Source organism: Poecilia reticulata, chromosome 3, assembly GCF_904066995.2.
Source record: "Poecilia reticulata chromosome 3, P_reticulata-male-v2, whole genome shotgun sequence".
Lineage (NCBI taxonomy): Eukaryota > Metazoa > Chordata > Actinopteri > Cyprinodontiformes > Poeciliidae > Poecilia > Poecilia reticulata.
The window spans coordinates 11,878,358-11,901,654 of record NC_088832.1 but is presented as its reverse complement, the minus strand read 5'-3'; the positions used below and the strand labels follow the sequence as shown (position 1 = coordinate 11,901,654).

The 23,297-nt window shown below is 39.4% G+C and overlaps 1 protein-coding gene across 1 annotated transcript; it reads left to right on the top strand.

Moving 5' to 3' along the window:
• The first annotated feature begins 485 nt into the window (after positions 1–485).
• Positions 486–15,897, top strand: tmod2 (tropomodulin 2). Its single transcript, XM_008404565.3, has 10 exons — positions 486–636; positions 4,798–5,027; positions 6,225–6,381; positions 11,038–11,160; positions 11,779–11,853; positions 11,960–12,090; positions 12,168–12,275; positions 12,380–12,523; positions 13,392–13,536; positions 14,073–15,897. The coding sequence occupies exons 2-10, from the start codon at positions 4,902–4,904 to the stop codon at positions 14,102–14,104; spliced, it is 1,041 nt and encodes a 346-aa protein (XP_008402787.1). The 5' UTR covers positions 486–636; positions 4,798–4,901; the 3' UTR covers positions 14,105–15,897.
• Positions 15,898–23,297: the final 7,400 nt, after the last annotated feature.

The following is a 23,297-nucleotide window of genomic DNA, read 5'->3' as shown; positions in this document are numbered from 1 at the left end:
TTCAGACAAATTAATTGGTACAAGGATTAGAGGACTTATGTCTCAGCACGATCTAGAGAAACTCATCCATGCGTTGATCTTTAGCCGCATTGATTATTGCAACAGCGTCTTCACAGGTCTGACTAACAAATCAAACAGCTGCAGCTGATCCAGAACGCTGCTCTGCATCCCCAGAACCAGAACCAAACTACCAAAACTGTAATCGATGCAAATACTTTAGTTTCATATTCATGTAAAACATTTTAAATATTCACAAAGTAGTCAAAAGAAATCTAAATATTTATAAAAAATAAAAATTCTAAATACATGATCAAATGTCAGAAATACAGACATATTTGTGTATATTTTACATACACCATATATAAATAAATGACTATTTTCCTCTTTACATTTTATTTTATTTTATTTTGCGTGAGGGCGGGACAAGGTACGCCATTGGTTTACGTGGGACATTCTGTCTTTCTATTGGTTCCTTTCGACGTCAATCACGGGTCCCCTCTGTTCCCTCTTCCTGTGTTACCGCCCTTGGTTGGACCGAGTGACAAACCTCACACACACAGGAGTATTCACCTCCACCGTCTCTTCAGAGTCTGGTGCTCTTTGGAGTTTTACCGAGCTGCGTGTCTTTCAACTCAGGTGAGGAAAGTGCTTTCTCTGGGCCGACTGCAATAACTATGTGAATCTAGTTTTGAAGCCAGCTGTAGAGTATTACCGCTGTTGGGCTTAGCTCAGCGGCTAGCGACTTGAGTCATCTGCAAGCGCTAGCGTGTTAGCTTCTACATCTCATTCACGGTGTTCTGCATCCGACAAATGTAGCCTAGTTACCAACGAAAGTGTCCCATGAATGGCTTCGTTTAGTTTTAACTTTTATATAGCTAAGGAGAGGAAGGTTTCGCCTGGTGTTGATAATTGCTACCAACACATTTATTGCCAGTTGTAAGTCATAAACATGTCAGGAGGAGTTAGCTAACGCCTTTCGATAGATACTTTATGATGATGACAGCTGAGGTGTCACCAAAGTAACATTCCTAGAGTACGTATGCGATTAGTAGCATTTTCTGGTGTGATTTTTATTGTCGGAGATAAGCAACCTTTGGTCATCTTGGGATTTATGAGGGAATGTGATTTTAAAATCTTAAAGTAAAGTGTGTCTGATTTTATTTCATTATTATTCGTGGCCAATTCTGTTGCATAGTCGGACAATGCAAGTGCGAGACGGGGCATGTTGTGTCCACTCTGTGCTCGTCCGGGGGACTAAGACGGGCGTTTCAGGGTTCCTAAGGTGCATTCTTCTGGTGGAATGACTCACACCAGGGTGGATATTTTGAGAAATGTGGTTTTATCAGTTTCACTGGTTGTTGCAGATGCTATTATACCTTTTTGTCAGCAAGTTTTTAAACTCACTCCCCCGTTCAAGAAATAAAACGAGCCTGTGTGTTGCTCACAAAAGGCAGCGTAAACTGCAGACTGAGTGGTGAATGAAGGGTGTGGCCCAAATCTTAGAGAAGTGAAGTTTTTCTTTACAGCCTGGTGGCCTTTTCGTATGCTGTGAGACAGGTATCCTAATATCAGGTAGAAAAGGGGTTTTGTTCCTTGCCAGATTTAGATTTCTTCTTCCTTTTCTTGCACCACGTTATCAGCCGCATATGAACAAATGGCCTTTGTTTTTTTCCCCGCATACCTTTTCAGTGGGGAGTGTATGCTGGCATTCGGCCAGAAAAGTGAACTGGAGCAGGAGTTTCTGGGCAAATATGTACATTTATCAAGGTGCACTGTTTGAACTCTTTCATTTGCATCAGCTACATGTGAAGAAGTACAGGATGAACCCTTGTGTATATAATATCATACAGTGGATTTGAGCTGCTGGGAAATATACAAATCGTGCGTGTTTGTTGGAAAAACACTCCACTTCCTGTCTGGAAATTGTTAAGTTTATTCAAACCCTGAAGAGACATGTATGTTTGTGTTAGTCTCTTGCATAAAAGTGGATTTTTTTTTTATATTTGCCTTCTTGTTGCTATCTCAGTCCATCTGTTTTCTATCATTTCTCTCCCACTGCTGTTCACCTCCGGAGACCGAACATAGAAACCGGCGAGGAGAGTAACAACAGGGTGGAGAGAGAGAGAGAGAGAGAGAAAGAGAGGGGAGAGTAAAACTAGAGGAGGAAGTTCAGTGCTGAGTCTCATGGGCATTATAGCTGGGTTATTCTAACTATAGTCCATTTCTGTATGGTTGGGGCGTTGTTCCATTATAATTTAATTCTACTCACCACTTCCTGTCTCATCGTTGAGCTTACAAATTATTCTTCCTCCAGCTTCAGTCACTGAGGAATGCACAGTGGAGATAATTTGGATATTTGTTGAGAACATTTTACAGATAACAGTGGTGAATTTGTTGTTTTCACTAACAGGGGTCACGTGCTTTGAAACCTCTAGATTACTGTGATTAATGCGGTCTGAACTTGGAAAACGCGTAGCCTGTAAAAACGACATAAAGTTGTTAGGTTTCCAGTCGACTGAGTCCACAATTCGGCGAAGGAAAGGTCAAGGTGAGCGTCGGGCTCACGAGTTTGCCGTATTGCTGGCGTCCTGCCATCTGTTGTTGCCCTGGAGGATTAGCGGAGAGGAGAGGGAGAAAGGAATCAATCAGGTTGGACTAATGTATCCTCTCAGTGTCTCCACCTCAGCTTGAGCCCACCCTCTGCCATCATTATCCCTGTATGGATGCTCCATTACTCCTCTGTCTGCACACTTGAAACCACCGGGCCTCACTTACAGCACAGTGCCTGTGGAGCGGCATGAATGATGCATCGTGAACATAAGGGAAAGTCGGGCAGCGTTATTCAGACTTAGTCTCAGTGTAAGAGCCTTAAATGTTGGTGGTCTTTTCCGGGTTCTTGTGTCATGGTGTGCCAGCTCGTTTCTTTACCGAAACAAGCTGGAGGGTTTGTGATTTCACGAGAAAACAAATCATACCACTGATGTCTGAAAACAGCACAAATTACTGCTGATGTATTTACTGGATGATTTAGATTTATTTTGCGTGTTACTTGGATTCATGGGACTTTTTCTTTAGGCAAAAGGATTGAAGCAGATAGTTTGATTATGATTCAACACTGGGGAGGCGCAGTTAGTGAGTTTCTGAAGGTATAATAGCGCAGAGTCACAGTATTTCACAAGAAATAAGCAAAAAATATACAGCACGATAAATTCCTTTTGTTAAAATATAAAAAAATACTGAATAAACACTTGCGAGGTTTTATGGTAGATTTGATCAGCAGTCCATATTTCATATTTCGATTTATAGTATAATTACTCTGCATTATCAGGCCTGTCACAATAACAGATTTTGCTGGACGATAAATTGTCTCATCAGTTATTGCGATAAACGATAATATTGTTATAATGACACTATTTTCAAATTATATATTAATAGTAATGCAGGCTCACCCTCTCAAAGTCCAATAAATTTAGTTTTGTAGAGAACACTTAGCACTGCAACAGGAAGACCTTAAACAATAAACACGCACAACCAAAACCAGAAATAAAATGGATTATGATGTCTCTGTAAGCAAAATTGCCCTTCAAAACATGTTAATCAACAGAATGGAAATCTAGCTCCTTTTAATTCATTATGTGATTAATTGATTAACTGCGACAGGCTTGGTTGTTATTATGTAGTCGTATAGTATTGTATTATATTATTGTGTTATGTTCTGATTGTTTCTTTGTGTCAACCATGTGTGAGTTATATTTAATAATTTAAAGTTTGTTTGGATTGGCTTCCTGTCCAAACCACAAGGCAAAAGAATAAAAACTCACATTCAGATTGAAGTTGATTAACTGAATCTGTTTTTCATTGGCAGTCCCAGCAGAACATTTGGGAGAGTTTAAAGCAGCATATTATTAGATTTATTTGCTTTTGATTATAGTTATTAGTAACATTTTGGTTAAGCTTGACCTGCTGTCAATCAGTTTTTTAAATTCCCTGTGAACATTTTCACCATTTCATGAATAATTAGATGCAGGAGTAGAAGTGGTCGAGGAACTTAAATGATTTGTTTTTAGTTTGTTGATTTGAGATCAATCAAACCTGTAGTCTGGCAACATTCAGGATTCCCAGCTAAACTCACCTGCCATAAAAACATAAATATCACCTTGAAATACAGCAGGTGTTAAACACAAGCTTTTCAGAACGCTGCATGTGTGAGCCTGCGTATAAACACAAACGTCCTTGCGCGATAGGCAGGAGGACCTTTGGGGAAGTCCTGCTGGTGATCTGGAAATGATGAGGTCATTATAAGATTTAAAGTGAGCGAGCTGCAGGCTGAATCCTCCTCAGTTTCTTTGACTGAGGTAAATCTATCCAGACTCCAGCTCCTCTTCTTGTCTAGAGATCATTTAACCTCAACTATTGTTATGTTTAATAATTTAGTCCTAAAACAAATGGATCTGTCTGGACTTGCAAAACCACTAAAAGTTTCTGTTTGTTTTCTGAAGTTGATCATGTTTTCCATATTATTTCCAGAATTTTTTTTCATTCTGACCCTTATGGGAATAATTTGATGACTTGTCAGAGCCTGAGAAAGTTCGTCTTTTGTTCCAGCTGCGTGTTGCATCGCTGGAAGGACAAGGCTGCTTTCCAGCACAGCTGTGTCCCACTATTGTTTCACAAGCACGGGTTCACGTTGTTTATCTCGGCTGGGAATGTGCAGCTCCTCGCATTTTTATTTATTTATTTTTCTTTTACGCTACCTGACGTGAAAACATAAACAATTTGTTCGTTTTTCTCCCACAGACAGCCCCCTTCCTCCGTGACCTGGAGCAGAAACACTGAGCAGGACCAGAGTGGCTGCCGCAGTTTGTTTGCCGTTCGCTGTCGCCTAGCAAGCTATAGCCACCATGGCGCTGTCGTTCAAGAAGGACCTCGACAAATACAAGGACATCGATGAAGACGAGATCCTGAACAAGCTGTCGGAGGAGGAGCTGAAGCAGCTGGAGACGGTCCTGGAGGAGGTGGATCCTGAGGTCAGGGCCCGGCGAGGGCTGGAGGAGCTCCGTGGCTCCTCAGCAGGGACGGGAGGGGTTTCTGTGGTAGAGATTTGACTAAAATGTCAGATAAAAAAACCTTCTAATTGAACTGGTTTGACTGCGACATGGTTAAGACGTTTTAATTAGAAGGAAATCCCTCTTCAAATTATTGCCGTTTTCCTGTTGTTTCTCCTGGAATGCTTTGAACTCCAGTCTTTTCTTTGTACACGTCTCATGCTGAAGCCGCTATAACCGGAAAATGAGCTGAATCTGCAGCAGCCTCCCTCAGTCATGTTGCATGAGTTATCTTATAAACTGTAGAAAATCATAAATTGCCTCCACAATGGGTGGAGACTTTACTTAAAGTCCTGTTATGTGATGTGGGACAAATAACTTCACAAGACCAACAGGAAGCACTTAGCAACAGTAGAGAAAGGCTCTACTGTACATGTGCTGCATGTCAAGAGAAAGACTAAACTCATCGGCCTTGCAAAGGAAACGTTGGACTTCGTTGGAAACAAACTGGCTTGACGAAAGTTTCCAGCAGGCGTCCCTTTTTTAGCCATTCAGGTTTTCCTTCTGCATTGCTTTAGCTAAACCATCTGGATCCTTCCTGATAAACTGGTTTATACATCCGTTTTTATTGTAGTTTTAGGGAGCTCATATTTCATTTGCTGCTTTTTAATCCATGTTTTAGCATTTGCTCATTGCTCTGTGTTTGATAGTACTTTTTCTATTTGTTTCCATCGAAAGCAGTTATTTAGCAAATTGATATATTTTATTTATTTCTTATACTATTGTAGTGGGGAGTTCTTTAAAGTTTTTTGTAACATTTTCTGGGAGAGAAGGAAAATGTTGCAATGAATCAATCAGTCCCCTTGTTTGTTTTTCTGGGGGTGAACCGATTGCATTTTTCTGTCCGATCACTGAACTTTAAAAAGCCTCATCTGATAATTCAGATTTGTGCTAATACCATTTTTTTTTTGACTGAAAAGTCACTAGATATAGCAACAATATCTCTAAGTTGGCAACAGTAAGATGACTTATGCTACATGATGTGTGTATTAGCCGATATCGTCGTTTTCATGATGCTCACTTAGCTGCATTAATAAAGTGTTTCTCTGGACACAATGAAATGTTAAAAGATGGTGAATCGCACATGGCTTCAAACTGCTCCTTGTTCTTCCTCTGCAGAATGCGCTTCTTCCAGCCGGTATGCGGCAGAAAGATCAGACCGATAAGTCGGCCACTGGGCCATTCAACAGGGATCGGCTGCTCAAATACCTGGAGAAGGAGGCCATGGAGTACAAGGACAGAGATGACATCGTTCCCTTCACTGGGGAGAGAAAAGGTGAGTGTCAGGGTTCCTCCTAGGATTAGGATGTTGTTTCTAAGGTTGTTTTGTTTTTCTAATCTGGTGGAGAATGAAACGGAGACAGCAGAGTCTCCTTGTGGACAAAAAATCCTGACACAGATCCACTCGCTTGAGGGGATTTCTGACCTTGATTCATTTCTGCAAGTTTTCAGACTCTGTGTATGAGCTCTTCAAAAGTTTAAAGACAAAATTTCCTCACTGGTTGTGTACCAAACTCCAATCTGCTGCAGAATCCAAACCCTGGCTTTGGCCCATTTATTAAGGTAAACTGGTTAAACCGTATCAGCAAACATTGTAGCCGGGTCATTGATGTAGCGTATTTATGATAGAGCTGTTTAGCTTAAGGCGCTTTTGTTTTTCTTTTTTTACTTGGTAATGTTAGTTTTAAAAGCTTATTTCTCCCGGGGTTTCTGGGAATTTTGATCTTCCATGTTTTGTTTACAGGGTTTCTGCGTACAAAACCTCAGTGGTATTGTTATCCTAAAATGAGGACATGTTACCCAGTCATTAACATCTTCCAAAATCTGCCCTGCAAACCCTCAGCTTTAGTTTGTCATGTAGTATAAAGTGATTGAATTTGCGAACTTTTTATTCACTAAAAAGTGACAAGAGATTGTACTAAAATGATGGAATGAAGCAAATCTTCTTCCATACTATTCTTCCTTCAACCTGTCTACACTTACATATTTTGGTTAAATTCTAAAATACTTGTTTGATTTGTTTTGCAATAGAACAAAAATAATCCTAAGTTAAGTTGCATATTTTGACCTATGCGGATATGACATTAATTCTGTGTTATTGCGGTGTTTTAACTGGAACTGAATCAGAAGTGTTTACCCAACAGAAACCCAGCAGCCATGATGATTTGCAGGTTTTTGTGGCTTATTTTGAATAAAACCACCTGATTAAGAACTGGTTAGTTGCTATCACAGGCTAATAACTGTATTTCTTTGGAGAAAAGGATTCAGGGTGTATCAGGAGAACACACACAGCAGTAATTCCTGTTTGTGGCTGGGATTACTAATGCTTCTCTGTGGCGGAGGAAGATTTGTGCTACATAATGGGAGGTAGAAACCAGTTTACTGCTTCATCGTGACCATGTGTTTTTATTACCAGCACTCTGGCATGTGTCTTAAACCCCACTCTGATTCTGCCTTGTTCTGGTTTGATCCAAATTTAGCAGAAAAAATGATTAAAAGCATTTTAGCAGTTCTGTTTTGCTCTCCAATAATTGTTTTTTGTTTAACACAATTTAGCGTGCTTTGTGTGATGTTAGAGATAGACGGCTGAAAAATCTCCACGATGTCGTGTCAGGAATGAACTACGGTAAAAGTGAAAGATCTGGTTTTTCTCGTATTGATAAAGGTTTCACTAGCCTACAGTTAAACTCTTTGGAGTGTAACGTCGGTTGTTCATTTAGCTTTAACATTTCAAGATATTGAATCACAGTCATCATCACTATCAGTGTGTGCAAAAATACAAACCTAAAAGGCTACCTAGACTATATTTGCTCAGTTGAATCATTCCTACTTCCCTTAATGTCAAGAATAGTTTTATTTCTTTAATAGCTGACATGTTAAAGCTCATAAAGAGCTGCTGGATGTTTATCCCAAGTCCTGCAGCGTGTGTAGCTGTTATCACAACCTCCTCCTTGTTGGCACATCTATCTGAGTTCTCATCCTGGTATCATGTTTGTGTGAGAAACCTGCAATGCTAAGAAGCTTTTCTGAAATTATAGCTGACACTTAACATAATGTGTAATCTCGCACTGATACAAATATCATTTTCACACTGCGGCTTGTCCCGTCGCTTTCCCAGGCTTGTTACAATAGAGTGTGAAGAGCACCAACGGAAAAGTCACCAGTGTGTAAAATGCTGATTGTTGTAGCATTTACAGACTAACAAAGATGGATTTTACAAAGGTTTTAGTTTCCAGTGATCTGAAAATCTCAGCTTTTTTTGACCAGTCTGGATGATCGCTATTCTTTCTCAGAAGCAGCTATGCAAATCTACGCTTAAGCCTTATTTGAATTGGGATAAGACTTGAAACATTTGTTGTTTTCACAAAATCTATTCAACTATTCTTATTTTGTTTCCATTAATGTCATAAGCTGTCAGGTTTTCAACCTTTCCCAACAATTACTAAAAAAGCATTCTCCAAACAAGGAGAAATCTGTTTTATCAGAGTGAATACACTCAGGAAGGAAGCTTCTCTTACAAATAAAATCCCTGTAGAACCAGATGGACTGCTGTAAAAACACAACCTACTCTTTTATCAACATGTCTGCTCTATTCTTACATGGTTCTAGTAATCATAACCACTGTTTGGATGCAATGTTTGTCACAAACGTAGCTGAAGAAGCAGATGAAAATCGTTAATCTCATAAGAAAGCAGAGGAAACATGGAATTGACGTCTTTCCTTGATTTACCCACAGCGAGTTGGAAATTAAACTCTCTCTCTCCCTGCCTGCTCATGTGTTCAATAACTTCCTATGACAACATGGAAAACTTGGATCACTGTTGGCCGGTGGTTCTGTGGATTCTGTCCTCCCTTGTTATACTCGCCCCCAACTGATATTTAATGTGGTTCTGAGTGTGTGAGGCTCAGATCCAATGATGTTAATAATGTCAGCGGAAGAGGGCTTTGCTCAAATACCATAGAAACCACTGCAGATCTTTAATGGCTTAATTTCAGTGCTTATTGTTTTTCCTTCCAGTTGCTCTAGAGTTTCTTCAGGGTGTGTCGGCCTTATTAACTCATGTTGTGGTCACCCAAGCAGAGAATCTGTGGTAACTTCAAAATCTCTTAAGTTGGCTTTTTTTAAAAAGTTGGACATCTTTGAAAGCACAGAAGATCCAATAAACATTTTGGAAATGAGTTGTTATTACGGCATGCATTTTGCTTTGTTCTGCTAAAAGGAGTAAAAAATCAGTATGTTGGCCAGAATAAAATTCAATTTTATTCTCTATGCTGGTAACATAGATTACTATCCTGTCCAGTGACAAAATAAGAGTATAATAGACTCTTATTTTGTATAATAGACTCTTATTTCCAACCTCCCATTTTACAATTACTGTAAGAGTTAGACAAGAAGGGTTACAGCACTCTGTACTTAGTGAAGAAGTTTATGATTACATTTTCTTTGTCATCACTTTTTGGGGATCTGAGTTAAATAAGTTGAGCCGGTGACAGAGGACCTCGGGGTCAGCTCTGGAGATGAATGCACAAAGAACAACGTTCTGAAAATGGAGGACATGACGGACACACTGAGGCTCCTGTTCATGGGACTGTCCTACAACCACAATGTCTTCGGAGTGAGACTATTTCTGATCAGCAGTAATACACACTTCTGTTGATTAGGGGTCGGCATTTATTGTATTGTCGCAGTTACTGATGGTAAATTAAAAAAGTATTTTTTTTTTATTATTTTCTGCATCGTTTGTCCCACAACAGCATCAATAAATACCAGTGAGCTTGAAAATATGATTAAATGCAGTTACTGTGTCCACTTTTTTGGGAATGTTTTCCCAGAACAGTATTTGTGTTTGTGACGCTATGCTTTGCCACATAGTTACCTAAAAAATAAGTAAAAACCTCACATTGTAGCTGGTGTGTGATTTGTTTTACATGTCAGATAGACAGATTCTTCATGGTTGGTCTGAAACATCTGAACAGAAAGAGTTACATTGTTTGTGGTGGAATCTGTTTATTTTTAGTTGCCAAATTGTTCTGACACCACATGTCCGGTCTAGGCATTACTGTTGTTCTGTTTTCCTGGATTTTTTTTTTCTTTTACTCTAAGGTCCAGTGTGACTGTCCCATTCACTCAATGTTTGCATAAAATCGCGCAGAAGACAAATTCTTTACTCGACAGTCCTTTGGTCTCTGTCATTTGTCCCCTCCTCTGGGTTAAATATCTCCACTGAGGGCTTGGCTCTGAATGCTGCGTAATGACTGTATTTAGTGTTTACTGGGTTTACAGGAAGTGCCAGAGCCCCCACTGGGGAGCACTTTGAACAATTTGAGTGACTTGAATGAGTTGGAAGGAAGAGAACGAGGGAGGGCCGGTTGCTGGTGGGTTTGTGTGTGGAAGGGGACGGGCATACGGAGGCAGCAGAGAGCTCCCACTGCATGGCTGCTCTGCCAGCTGTAAGTGCTCGCTGCCTCAGCAGTGCACTTTATGTTAGACTCAAGTTTTTGTTGCATGACTTCCTTCACACTGTTGGCGTCTTTCCTCAGATTGGTTGCCAAGGAAATCCTGTCAGAAAGTCATGGCTTTCTGACAGCATAGCTCAGTTTGAGACGTTTCCTACATCACAATTAATATTCTTTCTAGGACCGCATCACTTAGAGATGGTTAAAATAATGCTAAAAATTCCCAAAAAGAAAATGAAATGTAGTAATTTCACTCATGTTTAGTTCCAATGAGCTATTGGGTTGAAACTTCAACCTGCTAGCAAGATTCAGTATATGTAGGTACATTTATTTTTGAATTTCCTACTGATACTTTGACATGTAGCGAGGGAAGCTGAAATTAACCCAGAGACCTTAATTAGAAGAAGCTCCTAATGAATAACAATCTCATGCAAGTTTCCCATCTGACTGGCATTTGTGTGTCCTTCCTCCACAGGTAAAGTATTTGTTCCCAAGCAGAAACCAAAAGAAATGTTCCAGGAAGAAGCCACGACCCTCGATCCAGAATTAGAAGAAGCTCTCTGCAGCGCCACCGACACCGAATTGTGTGATTTAGCAGGTAAGAATGACGACGTTTAATAAACATTTCATGGTGGCACTTTCAGGTGGGACAATCTGTTTCCTGGACGACTTGATATTCTGCATTCATTAACTCAGACCTGCATGGAAGAGTCAAACGGGGAAAACCGCTGTTGATGCAAAGCCGTCAGAGTTTTCGAGAGCCAGTGTCCTGCAACAGATCTGTCCCCACTTTCCAGAGAGCGAAACAAAAAATTGTACAACTTTCCTTCCACTTTTGAATTATTACAGATGATGCATTATGTGTGGAAAGGATATAAATACTCTTGCAGGGGAACAGCAGCTCTTAAACACACATCAGTGTGACTCATCGAAAAGAAAATCCAGTTGTAGCCGCATCCAGCTGTCCGATCCGAGTCTTTCCTGGGATGGAAAAATACAAGCTGTTTTCCCCCCCCGGCCTTTCCCTTGGCACCGACTTTTACTCCGTGTGCTGATGGATGAACGAAAAAAAAGGGCTGACTGAGCAGCATAACACCTCACATATGCAATGCTCTCCAGATTAGATCATCTTACCTTCACATTGAACTGCAGAATTTCTGCTTACACGGTTATTTCTCGCCAGTTATCGAACAGATTTTCCTCCTTTGGTTTACAGCTATTCTGGGTGTGCACACACTGGTCACCAGTAATCAGACATACGATGGAACTGGAAGTAAAGAAGGCTACAACAGTGAGTACAGTGAAGTTTAGTTTTTTTAAATTTTACTCTTTTTTACTCTTTATAATTACCCCCAAAGAGGTCAGTATTGTGACCTCAGGCTCTCTGTCTCTTCCAGACGTGGTGAAAGGAGAGAAGATGAACCCGGTGTTCGATGAGCCTCCCAACCCCACCAACGTAGAAGAAACGCTGCAGAGGGTAAAAAACAACGACGGCTCCTTAAAAGAGGTCAACCTTAACAACATTAAGGTACGCACAAGTCCAAACGCAGAGTTGAGCTGCGTAGGATACAGCCTCCTCCAACACCAGCGTTCTTCTTTCCCCAGAACATTCCCATACCCACGCTGAAAGACTTTGCCAAAGCAATGGAGAAGAACACACACGTCACAAAGTTCAGCCTGGCAGCGACACGGAGTAGCGACCCAGTTGCTGTGGTGAGATGGAGCGGTTTGTGGGCTTTTAATGGTTCTGTTGACACGTCGTAACACCTTTCATTCTTTCTTTCTTTTTTCTTTTGCTTTCCCTTTCCGTATTCTAGGCATTCAGCGACATGCTGCGGGAAAACAAGACGCTGCGGAGTTTGAACTTGGAGTCCAATTTCATCACTGGAGCAGGAGTGCAGTCTTTGGTGGAGGCGTTGCGAGATAATGACACACTCACTGAGATCAAGATAGACAACCAGGTGAGTAACGTAAAGCGAGCAATTTAGCTCGCTCTGCTAATCACATGCAGCTCAGCCTGTAGGGAGCAAAAGTACAACTTTGAGATTTTAAATGATATTTTCCAAGCCAAAAATAGATTTGTAGGTAATAGTAGCTGGAATTTGGCTGGTGATGTTAAGGAAAATATTCTTAGTTTTCCTTTTTCTTTCTGCATGGTAGCTATATGATAGAGTTTACAGGCTTAACTTCATTTTAGTCAAGAAGTAAAGGAACAACACAAAGCCCTTCTTCTTTGGCCTTTTTTACTATGTTAGATCAGTGACGTCCAAGGCCAAAATGATCAAGATGAAAGCTTTTGAAGTTTACTTTGAAGTTTACATACACATTTATTGTGCTTTTTTAATTGTTTTTCCTCAACAATAAACTAAAGGTGCAAGGTTCTCTTTAAATTAACTAAAGAGACTTTTGAAAAAGAAGGATCTTTGAATCATTGTAGATCAAATAAACACAAAGGATCTTTAACTCTGAGTTGTTACAAGGCAGACATATTTTTTGGGTTGATTATGGGCTAGAATATCTTTTTTTAGCCCATGTTTAGCTTGGTGTATTTCGACGTAAAGGTGAAGGGCCGCACAAAATCTTTTATTGAGCCACAAATGGCCCTCGGGCTGCAGTTTGGACCCCCTGTTTTAGATCACTGTGGTTTCATAAACGGGCAAAAATTCATGTTGATGATCAAATAACTAGCTGTCATTTGTCCTGACAGCCATGTGTGTTTTAGTAGTACGGCTTCCAGCTGGAAGGAGGAAGCTGAACTGTTTCCGTGCGGTGGGAGCTTCTTCCTTCTGTCGTTCCCCGTTAACCTCCTTGTGCTTGTGTGTTCCTCAGCGGCAGCAGCTGGGCACCACCGCGGAGATGGAGATAGCTAAGATGTTGGAACAGAACAACAGCATAGTGAAGTTTGGCTACCACTTCACCCAGCAGGGGCCTCGGTCCCGGGCTGCTGCGGCCATCACCAAGAACAACGACCTCGGTATGATTCACATACACACGCAAAGACGGATGAAATTAACCTCCTGTTTTAAAATTAAAACAACTGAGTTATCAGCTGGTATCGGTTGCTACGGAAATATCCTGACAAGTTAAATTTAGACCTCTGTGAACTTCTGTTCAGCTTGCAGTCAGCAGTGACCAACTCTCCTCTTTCCTTTAGCTCCTCCCCCTGTCAGAGCTGCCGTTGCACAGGTCTGATGCATGGGGTGTGTCAAGGGGTTGATCGTAACAGAGGCTTCCTTCACAGTGTCTTGAGTGATGCATTCACTGCATTAACAGTTTGAAAACCCTGAGAGTGACGACATCTCACTTCTTGTTTCCTGTACATGCTGACACACGCTGTTGAAATGGTTTAAACTTTGACCACAAAGTTGACGATGGCTCACTTCCTGTCTTTAAGTCGGACTAACAGACCTGTGAAGCTTAGAGACGATACCGCATGCTTGCTTTTTGCTCATCTTTGATATGTTAATGATGTTTTTTGAAAATGTTTTTTTTTTTTTATGCTGTTTTCAGTCCGCAGGAGGCGAGTGGAGAGGGACCAGTAGAGACGGAGCGCGACCTTCCTCCTCCGAGCCAATCCTCCTGTTCATCTCATCGCGTGGAATAATTTCAGCCGTTGCCCTGGTCTCATCTCACTGCGTGAAAGTTTTAGTCCTGTGCCAAACTAATGGGGCAAGGCATGCTCAGCCTGAACAATACATCAGAGAAGAAGGGAAATGACTGGAATCGCCCTCTCCCCGTTCATGTTTCTTATGTTTGTTTTCAATGTTGTAAATCTCATTAGTTTTTAAAACGTGTCATTTCAGCTGCTCTTATTTTGAGCCTTTATATTTACCTGTCCAGACTTTTTACATGTTTGTTGTTTTTGTTTTTTTCTTTCTTTCTTTTATACGGCGCTATAATACATGTGAAGTAGTCATGCACAGTACCAAGTAACAAACAACAGCTTTGAGGAAAATCTGAAAAAAAAAAAAAAAAAACACACATTTGGAGACTTGTGTTGCCCGTTCTGTTTGCGGCTGAGATCAGAGCTTCTTTTCAAACGATGTGTTAAAGCAGCAGAATCTGTCTGAAGTTCGTACTTATTTTGGATGACTCTGGGCTCTAACGGAGCGTGGCAGCATGAGGTGGTTTGCAGGTGTTGTTTATTAAAAACCTCTTGAAAAGCTGGCAGGACTGGACCTGGTGTGCTGTAATGGTTGGTTTGAACCTAGTCAGTAACGTGTGTTAAAATCACATAGATAACCTTGGTTTATCTCCTTGTGTAAAAAAAAAAACTGTAATTACTTATTTACTGTTCTAACCTAGCTGAAGTTCTTGCTTTGGTACAGTTGCAATTTTAACGTTAATTATTTCGATCAAAAAAGTATAACTAGGTCAAAATGGTTAGTATAAAGCAAAAGTGGGCTTATTTTGAAAGAAAAAAAAAAAAGCTGAAAAAATACAAGTCAGAGAAGATTTTGATGCTCAATCATGCCAAAGACTAACACACGTAGTGCAGATGATGCAACAGTAGACCACTTGCTTTTAACTCCACAGCATGGATTGAAGGAAACAAAAGTCTGCTTATAAAAAAGAAAATAAATTTGGACATTTTTTACACGAAGCAATGCTATTTCCCCTTATTTTGTTTTGACCTTTTCATAACAACAATTTGCTAGCTCGCTGAAACACGAAAAATGCTTTCTTCCAGCTCCATCTTGCAGATTGAAGTTGTAATTTGAAGCCTTCGTCCTCCCCTGACACAAACTCACAGGTTCAGCAGTAGAGCTGAGTTGGGAATCCAGGCGCATCGATCAGAACGTTCCTCTAACCTGCTAACCAGGAGTTACTTGAACGTTGTATATACTGTCTATAGGAACAATATGCTGGCATGACGTCCTCACTTGTGAACATCAAGTTTCTGTTGACCAAAAAACTTCACATTCCTTAGGAAAAATATTTTTCTTTTTTTTTTTTATATCTGTGCACTTTTTCCATGTCCACATCTGCTAATATTTCCTCCAGACAGATGCTTTTATATTCCTTTGTTTTCTGGTGAACAGTCACCTAAAGCGGATAACTTTTTTTTTTTTTCTTGGGCTTATTGGTATCTGGTGGCTTGTAAAATGTATATTAACTGTAAAATCCCATCTCAGATTGAAAGTATGCACAGAGATACACACACGTGTGTCATAACCCACAAGTCACTGCTGAGATTTTTTTTTGTACCTGAACTCCACACTCTGATGTTAACGCAAAGAATGTGTATTATTATTATTATTATTATTAAAAAAGGACAGGTTAAAAAACACTGCTGAATATAAAATATCCTCAACAATAAATGTTTATATATACATATGGTGTCTTTGGGATTTGTTTGTACTAATTTATAACTAGTACTAAAATAGAAACTTTAAGCTGCATGTTATTGTAAAGACTTATGTTTCTTCCACAGTTCGCAGTGTGCTATGTCAAAGTATAATGGAAAGTTAAGCGGAAGGAAAAAAGAAAAGCAACACGGATTACCCCAACATTGAGAAGTTTACGAAGAAAAGACCAAAAGTGATTATAACAATGCAGCCTATGAAAAAAATTGTATATCTGAAATTAATAACACAGAAATAAAATGATTTTGCTTCTATTGAAAGATAATAAGCCTACATCAGAAACTGTGCTTGAAAATATTGAATTATTTAAAAACAGAAACTAAGACCTCCAAGTTGTTTGGATATGCGTCTGGAAACCTTGATGTGATATTTGCATGAATGTAAAACAGCTGAGCCGGATTCATGTGTTGTTTATTTAGCAGGTCAAACGTGATGAATGTGTAAAAGTTGGATTGTTGCTGACTTCATTATAAGATCAAAGGGAGCAGAGTTGAGGGCAAAAACATGAAATCCTCAGACAAACCAGAAAACCTTGGCAACACACCAACTAACAAACAAGCTAATTTTGCCGTCTTCAGAATCAGAGTGTTTACAAAAGTCACTCTGCAGCCTTGTGATTGCGGCTCTCAAGTCTCCATTTCCAGATTCCCAGCTTCAGGAGTTTACGATCACCGACGGGCCTTTTGGGCTTGGCGTGGGTCTGCATGTGGTGCACATGTGCAGCTTTTAATCAGATCCAGTTTTCTGCTTGTTTGCGCATGCCTGAAAGATGATGTAATGAACATGACTCCATCCCTCTGTAGGTTTCCGGTGCCAGAGCTTCGCTGTCAGAAAAAAAACGCTGCACCTCTGACACGAAACTTTGACCCGGCGAGGGTGGGAGGTGAATGACTCAAGTGTTTCAACACTGAGAGCAGAAAGAACAAGAGCCTAATGTCGTGTCTGTTTAGTCACAAAGGAATCATTTCACAAAGGAAAGATACAAATCTAGAACTGAGGGTACAACACACACATTTGTGCTTATGTAAGCACAGGACAACTGCGCCTTTAAACTGCCTACACATGTGGAAGAATAGACTGAACATAAACCTTTATTAGAGGTTTTCATGTTCAAACAGGACTCTCAGGAAGCTATATTTATTCTCAACTTTAAAAAAAAGAAAAAAGAAGAAAGAACCCTGAGAAGAGTTTGTCTCTTATTATATGGAGCAAAATGTGCAGTTTAGGAACAGCTCAAGCACAGCATGCTATCACAAAACTAAGAGTTGTAGAGCAAAAACAAATATCTGGAAAAATAAATAAGAAAATAAATGAGACCTTCACCAATGATTACAGAGGCAGAAATTCTCAGACAGAATCTGCATTGGCAGCCACTGAAACAAAGACTGAAGAACCAACGCTGAACATCTCAAGGTGACATCAGCTTTTAAATTTTGCAAATACTAAACCTTAATTCAGCTGGGAAGTTGATCAAGTGACGTCAAGAGGCAAAACAGGATATGCAGATACAATAACCATGGTATTTGTCTGAGTTACTTTCTTATTGCAACTGAGACAAAAGAACTGGAAAGTTGCTGGATTGAAATAGACCCAAACTAAAGAGTCAAGTAGCCAGGAAATGAAGTGCACGTCAGAGCAGACTTTTATTATTAAATCTATCCTCTATAACAGTGCTACAAGCTGTATTTGAGTTTGTCTCTTGATTCATTCGAAGTATAATGTTTTCCAGTGTGAGTTTCTGTTGTCCTTCAGCCAACACAAAGGAAACAGGAGCCTCTGGCTACATCTGCTTACTAATCTCAGAGGCTCCCTACCGGACTTTACACTCTATAGGAGCAGCAGCTGTATTAATAGCTCTGCGTAACGCATCAGTCATTCATAATTAATGTGGCTGCTGACATGATCTTGGATAAGTAACCGCTTTATAAGTTTGTGTGCAGCTAAATCGATATTATGTCAAAATATCGATTTAGCTTACACGGGATGGAGTCGTGTATTTTTTCTAGAGCGAAGATAACGTTAGAAAAAGAGAAACACTAATGCAAAACCTAAATGCTCAACTTTAAGATTAGTAACTAACGTGCGCCATCTGCTGGAGGAAATATTCAGGCTCCAAAATCCAGTTGCCTGATTAAAAAAAAAAACAACAACCTACCAGCACAAATTTCTGACAAATTTCCAAATCTTTATATTAAAGATTTGTTACGCTTTTTTTTAAAATTATTTTATTAATTTTAAATGAATTTTACTTGTTTTTAAGGCTCTTTCCTGGGTAAGTCCATTGTGGTTCATGAACCCATAGATAGTAAATTGGAAACATGTCTGTGTAATGTAGCCTTTATTTGAGTTCGGGTGGGGACGCTCTTATGTTTGTATTCAAGGTATCAACTTACAATTCTTTTCTTTTTGTTCAATTTGGCTTTGTCCTGATCTGTCTGATCAATGCTATTGCTTGATCAGCAATTTTAGCTCTGAATTATTTAGTTATGACTATATTTATTTTGTCTTCTTTAAAACTGTTCCACTTATCAGTCTATAGTGGTAGTTGAGCGACTATTCTTTATTGTTCTTATTTAGTTGGCTTATTTTATGTTTGTGTTCTAGAAAACATACATCTGTCTCATTTTTTAATCTGCGGCGCTTTCTTATGAAGTAAAGATGGCGTTTCTTTTCTCCTCTTATTTAATAAGAATGTTTTCATTGCGTTTAAAGTTAGGTGTAGGGTCTCCATGCCATATCATGTCCATCACCATTAAGCATCATTCTATTGCATTTTTAATCTGCTAACCAGTTTGTGTGAAAAGTATCACATAAATAAAATTTGCTCAATCGATTGAGCTGCAACACCAAATATTTCCAGCAGGGGTCAGAATAAAACAAACTTTCCACTGCTCTAGTTCACGTTGGATCAAACCTTGAAGACGTTCAGAATTACATCTGTGTATATTATGGTTTTGCAAAGACGTCTAAGTTCACCTACGAATAGTAAATACATTTGTTATGAATGGACTATTTTAAACAAGCTCTGTTGTTGTACAGAAATGCTCTCAGATTTTTTAAACTATTAATTCGGTTGACACACTATGAGAGGAAATAAGCTCTCGAAAGGCTGAACTCCGTTTGGCCTGGAGCCTTCCTAACTATAAACCACGGGTAGGAGTGAATTGGCACGGTCCGCCGTATCCTCTCTCCTATAAAGCTGGAGGTGGACTTGGATCAGGAGGCTGATTGTTATCATGGTTACAACATGAGAGACGAACTGTTCCTTCTCCTCCATCTGAGGGAGACAGCTGTTTCCCTTGTTATTTTTACAGCATAAAGACGGGATGGAGTCGTGTAAGTGGCCTTCTGTTGCGTGCTTTCGTCCTCTCCACATAATGCTTCAACAGACCATCCCCAGGAGAAATTAGCCACGACTAAAGAAGGGGAAACAAATATTACATGAATGCAGAATTGATTTAAAAAAAAAACAAACAAAAGTGTCATGTCATATTGAAAGCTTCATGACTAATTAATGCGCCACGCTCCCCTCTTCCTGGTCCGTCTGTGTTCCCTTGCATACGTTCAATGACCTGATTTGCATTTGAAAATGTCATGCAGTGAGACGAGCACAGCTCCATGCATGGCCTGGAAAGGAGCTGATTGAATCAATAAAGCATTCAAAGATCATGAATCCACTTAGTGCTCCACCACATTTGCTACACGCTGGATCAAGTTTCACCTCTGCTCATCCTGTTCGTCTCAGAGAGTCACCTGCAGCCTTTGTGTTTCTCTCGCAAAACATGCTGTCTCTTATTGATGCCACATTTAGAGCCCTTTTTTTTTTTTTTACCCTTCGGTGGTTAATACAGCAAAACCCTTTTGCGTGTTTTAATAAATGAACAAAGTTCCCTAACAAACCAAGCAACGTCAGAGAGCTTTCCACCACTCGGCCGACTGAATAACCAGTGACAATACAGGCTGCACAGACGACAGTGGCAGGTGGCCATGACAATTTCCACTCACTGTCCGTCCAGTAATGAATACATGATTAGGAGGTCTCTGTTTTTCACAGGATCCCAGATTGGAATCACATAATGGAGTTTTGTCCTATTTGTAGTTTGCCTAATTGCATTATCTATCAAATTGTCAAAGCATCCAGATGACATGTAGTCCTGAAATCTAGGTCAGAAGATGCTGCCTGACAAAAACAAAACTTGCTGATTAACAACCAATTAAAAAAAAAAAATGAACTATGTTTTATTCCACATTGAGGTTGGAAGTAATCCTGGAAGTAGGTGGTGAATATTTTCATTAGCTGTGAATATCAATGCAGATAAAACTATAACTGCATGATTTTAGTGTCAAACAGTGCAGCCAAGTTTTATCAAATTCACCTTCTAATATGCATCAATTCAAAGAAGTTATGACATACAGTTGAAACCAGATATTTTCATGCACTGAAAGAAAAGACACAAATACATTTTTCTCTCATTGTCTGAAGTCAAATCAGAGCAAACTTCTCTTGTTTTAGCTTAGTTAGAATTACCAAAGTTATTTCTATTTGCTAAATGCCAGAAAACTTGGGAGAAAAAATGATTATTATTATTTTTTATGTAACTTTCATTGAATTCAAAATATTACGTACATTAGGTCAGTATGTGGGATAACTGTCTCTTGAACTATATGACAAACAGACCCCTTTTCACACACGTTTAAAGATTCAAAATCCTGAAGGCTGAAGGTCATACTGGTTTCTGCTTGGATACCAGAGACATCCTCGATTTAATAAAGTCGGTCACACAATTTGGATATCATCCCCAGATATTCTTTTTGTAAAGTACAACATGCCCTGGCAAATATAAGCAACCAGCTTCTTCATATGGTATGCCTGGACTGTAGAGGCAAGACACGTTGCAAAAAAAAAATGAAACAAACAAATAAAAAGGAACCATTATCTGATCAGACATAAGACCCAAGCAGTGCTTCCTTACTGTACTCCACCAATTTGGAATATGATCACAAATTTACATCAACATCCCCATCCTACAACAGAATTGATTAAGTGTAATGCTTAATATTTTCTTGTCATTGCTGTAATGTCACAAGGAAAGTTCAAGATACTGGACACATGTTTTCTATAAAATCAATCAAACTCGCTTGTTTCTCACTCAAGGGTCAGTTTTTGTCTTTGTGTTGCTATTTTGTCTGTTATTGGATCAAGTTACAATTTACTATAGTGGAAACAAACATATTTCTGAGTAGCTTGTCAGCATACATCAGTGAATATCTGTACATGTTTTGGTTTGTTTAGTCGATGTCAGCATGATTAGAGCGAATAATGGACATTTTAAACCAGTACATAAACAGTCACTTCCTTATTTAGGAGACTTTATGATGTTTTTCCATCTTGGAAAAATCCTGTTTATCATTTATAGCATTTGTTAGCCATGTTAGGAGAAAATACATAGTTTCTATCACATGCCTGTTAACTCATTTAGTTTCATAGTGTCTGGCCAAATTACAGGAGTCACATTTCCCAGACAGGATGGGAGTGATCACAAAGACCTGCGAAACCTTTCCACACAGCGTGAAAATAGAACTATTCGTAACTCTTCAGCAGTGGTGGGTTACTGTACTTAAGTACAATTTTCGTGTATCTGTACTTTACTTAAGTAGATTTAATAATGGATACTTTCTACTTTTACTCCACTACATTTTACAGTAAGTATCTGTACTTTCTACTTCACTACATTTCTACAAAACTGTCGCGTTACTCGTTACATCCAAGTCGCGTTGCTCTTTTTTTCCGTTAAAATGTGAAGTTCAGGGACGTACGGTGGCGCCGTAAAATCCGAGCAATATCGTAACTTACGTGTCTGTTGTCACCCATCGCCTCCATCTTTACTCGCACGCGAAGCTCCAGACATGCGCAGTGGTTTCCTCTGAGCGAGTCTAATCATCAGTAATATAAATTGATATGGCTACATGTAAAATCAGCAGCGCTTCGCTTTTACAGACGGTGGGGACTTCGTCCAACTTTTAGCGTCACTTGGAAGGAAAGCTTAAAGAAAGGTAAGATTTGTGGATGTGATGCTAGCAAAGCTAGCTGTACTGACGTAGACACACATGTTGCATCTGCGATGAAAAAAAGTTGTCATTCATGCCCTGAATTATTGTGTGGAGGTGTTGGCTGAGGTGTTGCAAATATGGGACAACGCTGGTACATTCAGGAACGATCCGATTCTTCTGGACAGATCTTTACTGATTGCATTTATTTAAGCTCTTAAGTATTTAATAACTAGTTTTTTATGGGAATGTGGATCTTTCAGATCAATTTGAGAAGCAATTTTGATAAGTAAAAGTTAATTTTTTTGTGTCACGTAGCGCGGGGTGCTGGTCTTGACTTGGTCTTGGGTCGGTGACCTTGACTACAACTCTGCTACTGGCTCCTTGGTTGCCTGTCCTCTCCCACCCACCTTCTTTCCATCCACTTTCTGTTGGATTTCTTTAAAAATAAAAGCCACTAGTAGCAAAAAAAAAAAAAGTGAAGTTCATGTTATGTTAGGACAGGAGACAAGATGTTTCCATCCCTGAAAGTATGATGCATAGAATCACATAGTAAGTAATCACATACTGTGTAAACATAATAAAAACATGCTTTATCTGTGGCATTGTTCATTAAAATGGCACATTTCTAATGTATTAAAATTAAATACGATCGGGACACTTAATGATATTAGCGATTAGGTAATCCATTCAGCAAGCACTTTTACTTTTAATACTTAAGTATTTTTAAAAGCCAGTACTTTTTTTACTTTTACTTAAGTACAAATGCTAATGTGGTAGTTTTACTTTTACTTGAGTACATTTTTGTCTGTGTATTTGTACTTTTACTTAAGTACATTTTTTGAGTACTTTCTCCACCACTGGTTAAAATAAACTTGAGGGTTATTCTCACCTCAAGTAAATTAGCACACGGGAGACGCAGTCTGTTACTCATATTTCTCTCAGCTTATGAGAAACTGCAGAGCAACTGGCAGCTCAGAGTTCCCATGCACCACATACCGGTGAAACACCGTTACTGCACCCATCATCTTTAACCCCTGTTAACAAGTAAAATATTATTATTATTATTATTATTATTATTATTATTATTATTATTATTATTATTATTATTATAATAACCCCATAAACATTTAAATGCTCCTTTTTTTACTTTTTTTTCACACACCAGTGGGCATCACAAGAGGTTTGTTTGACTCATAGACCGGCCCAGGTCATGTTGTGGTTCCCCTGACATTTGCTCTATGCCTGTTAGGAGATGGAACCCAAATAACAAATAAAAATGGGTGGGCGGTAAGTGGAGGGGCCAATGGTTCCCTGGCCC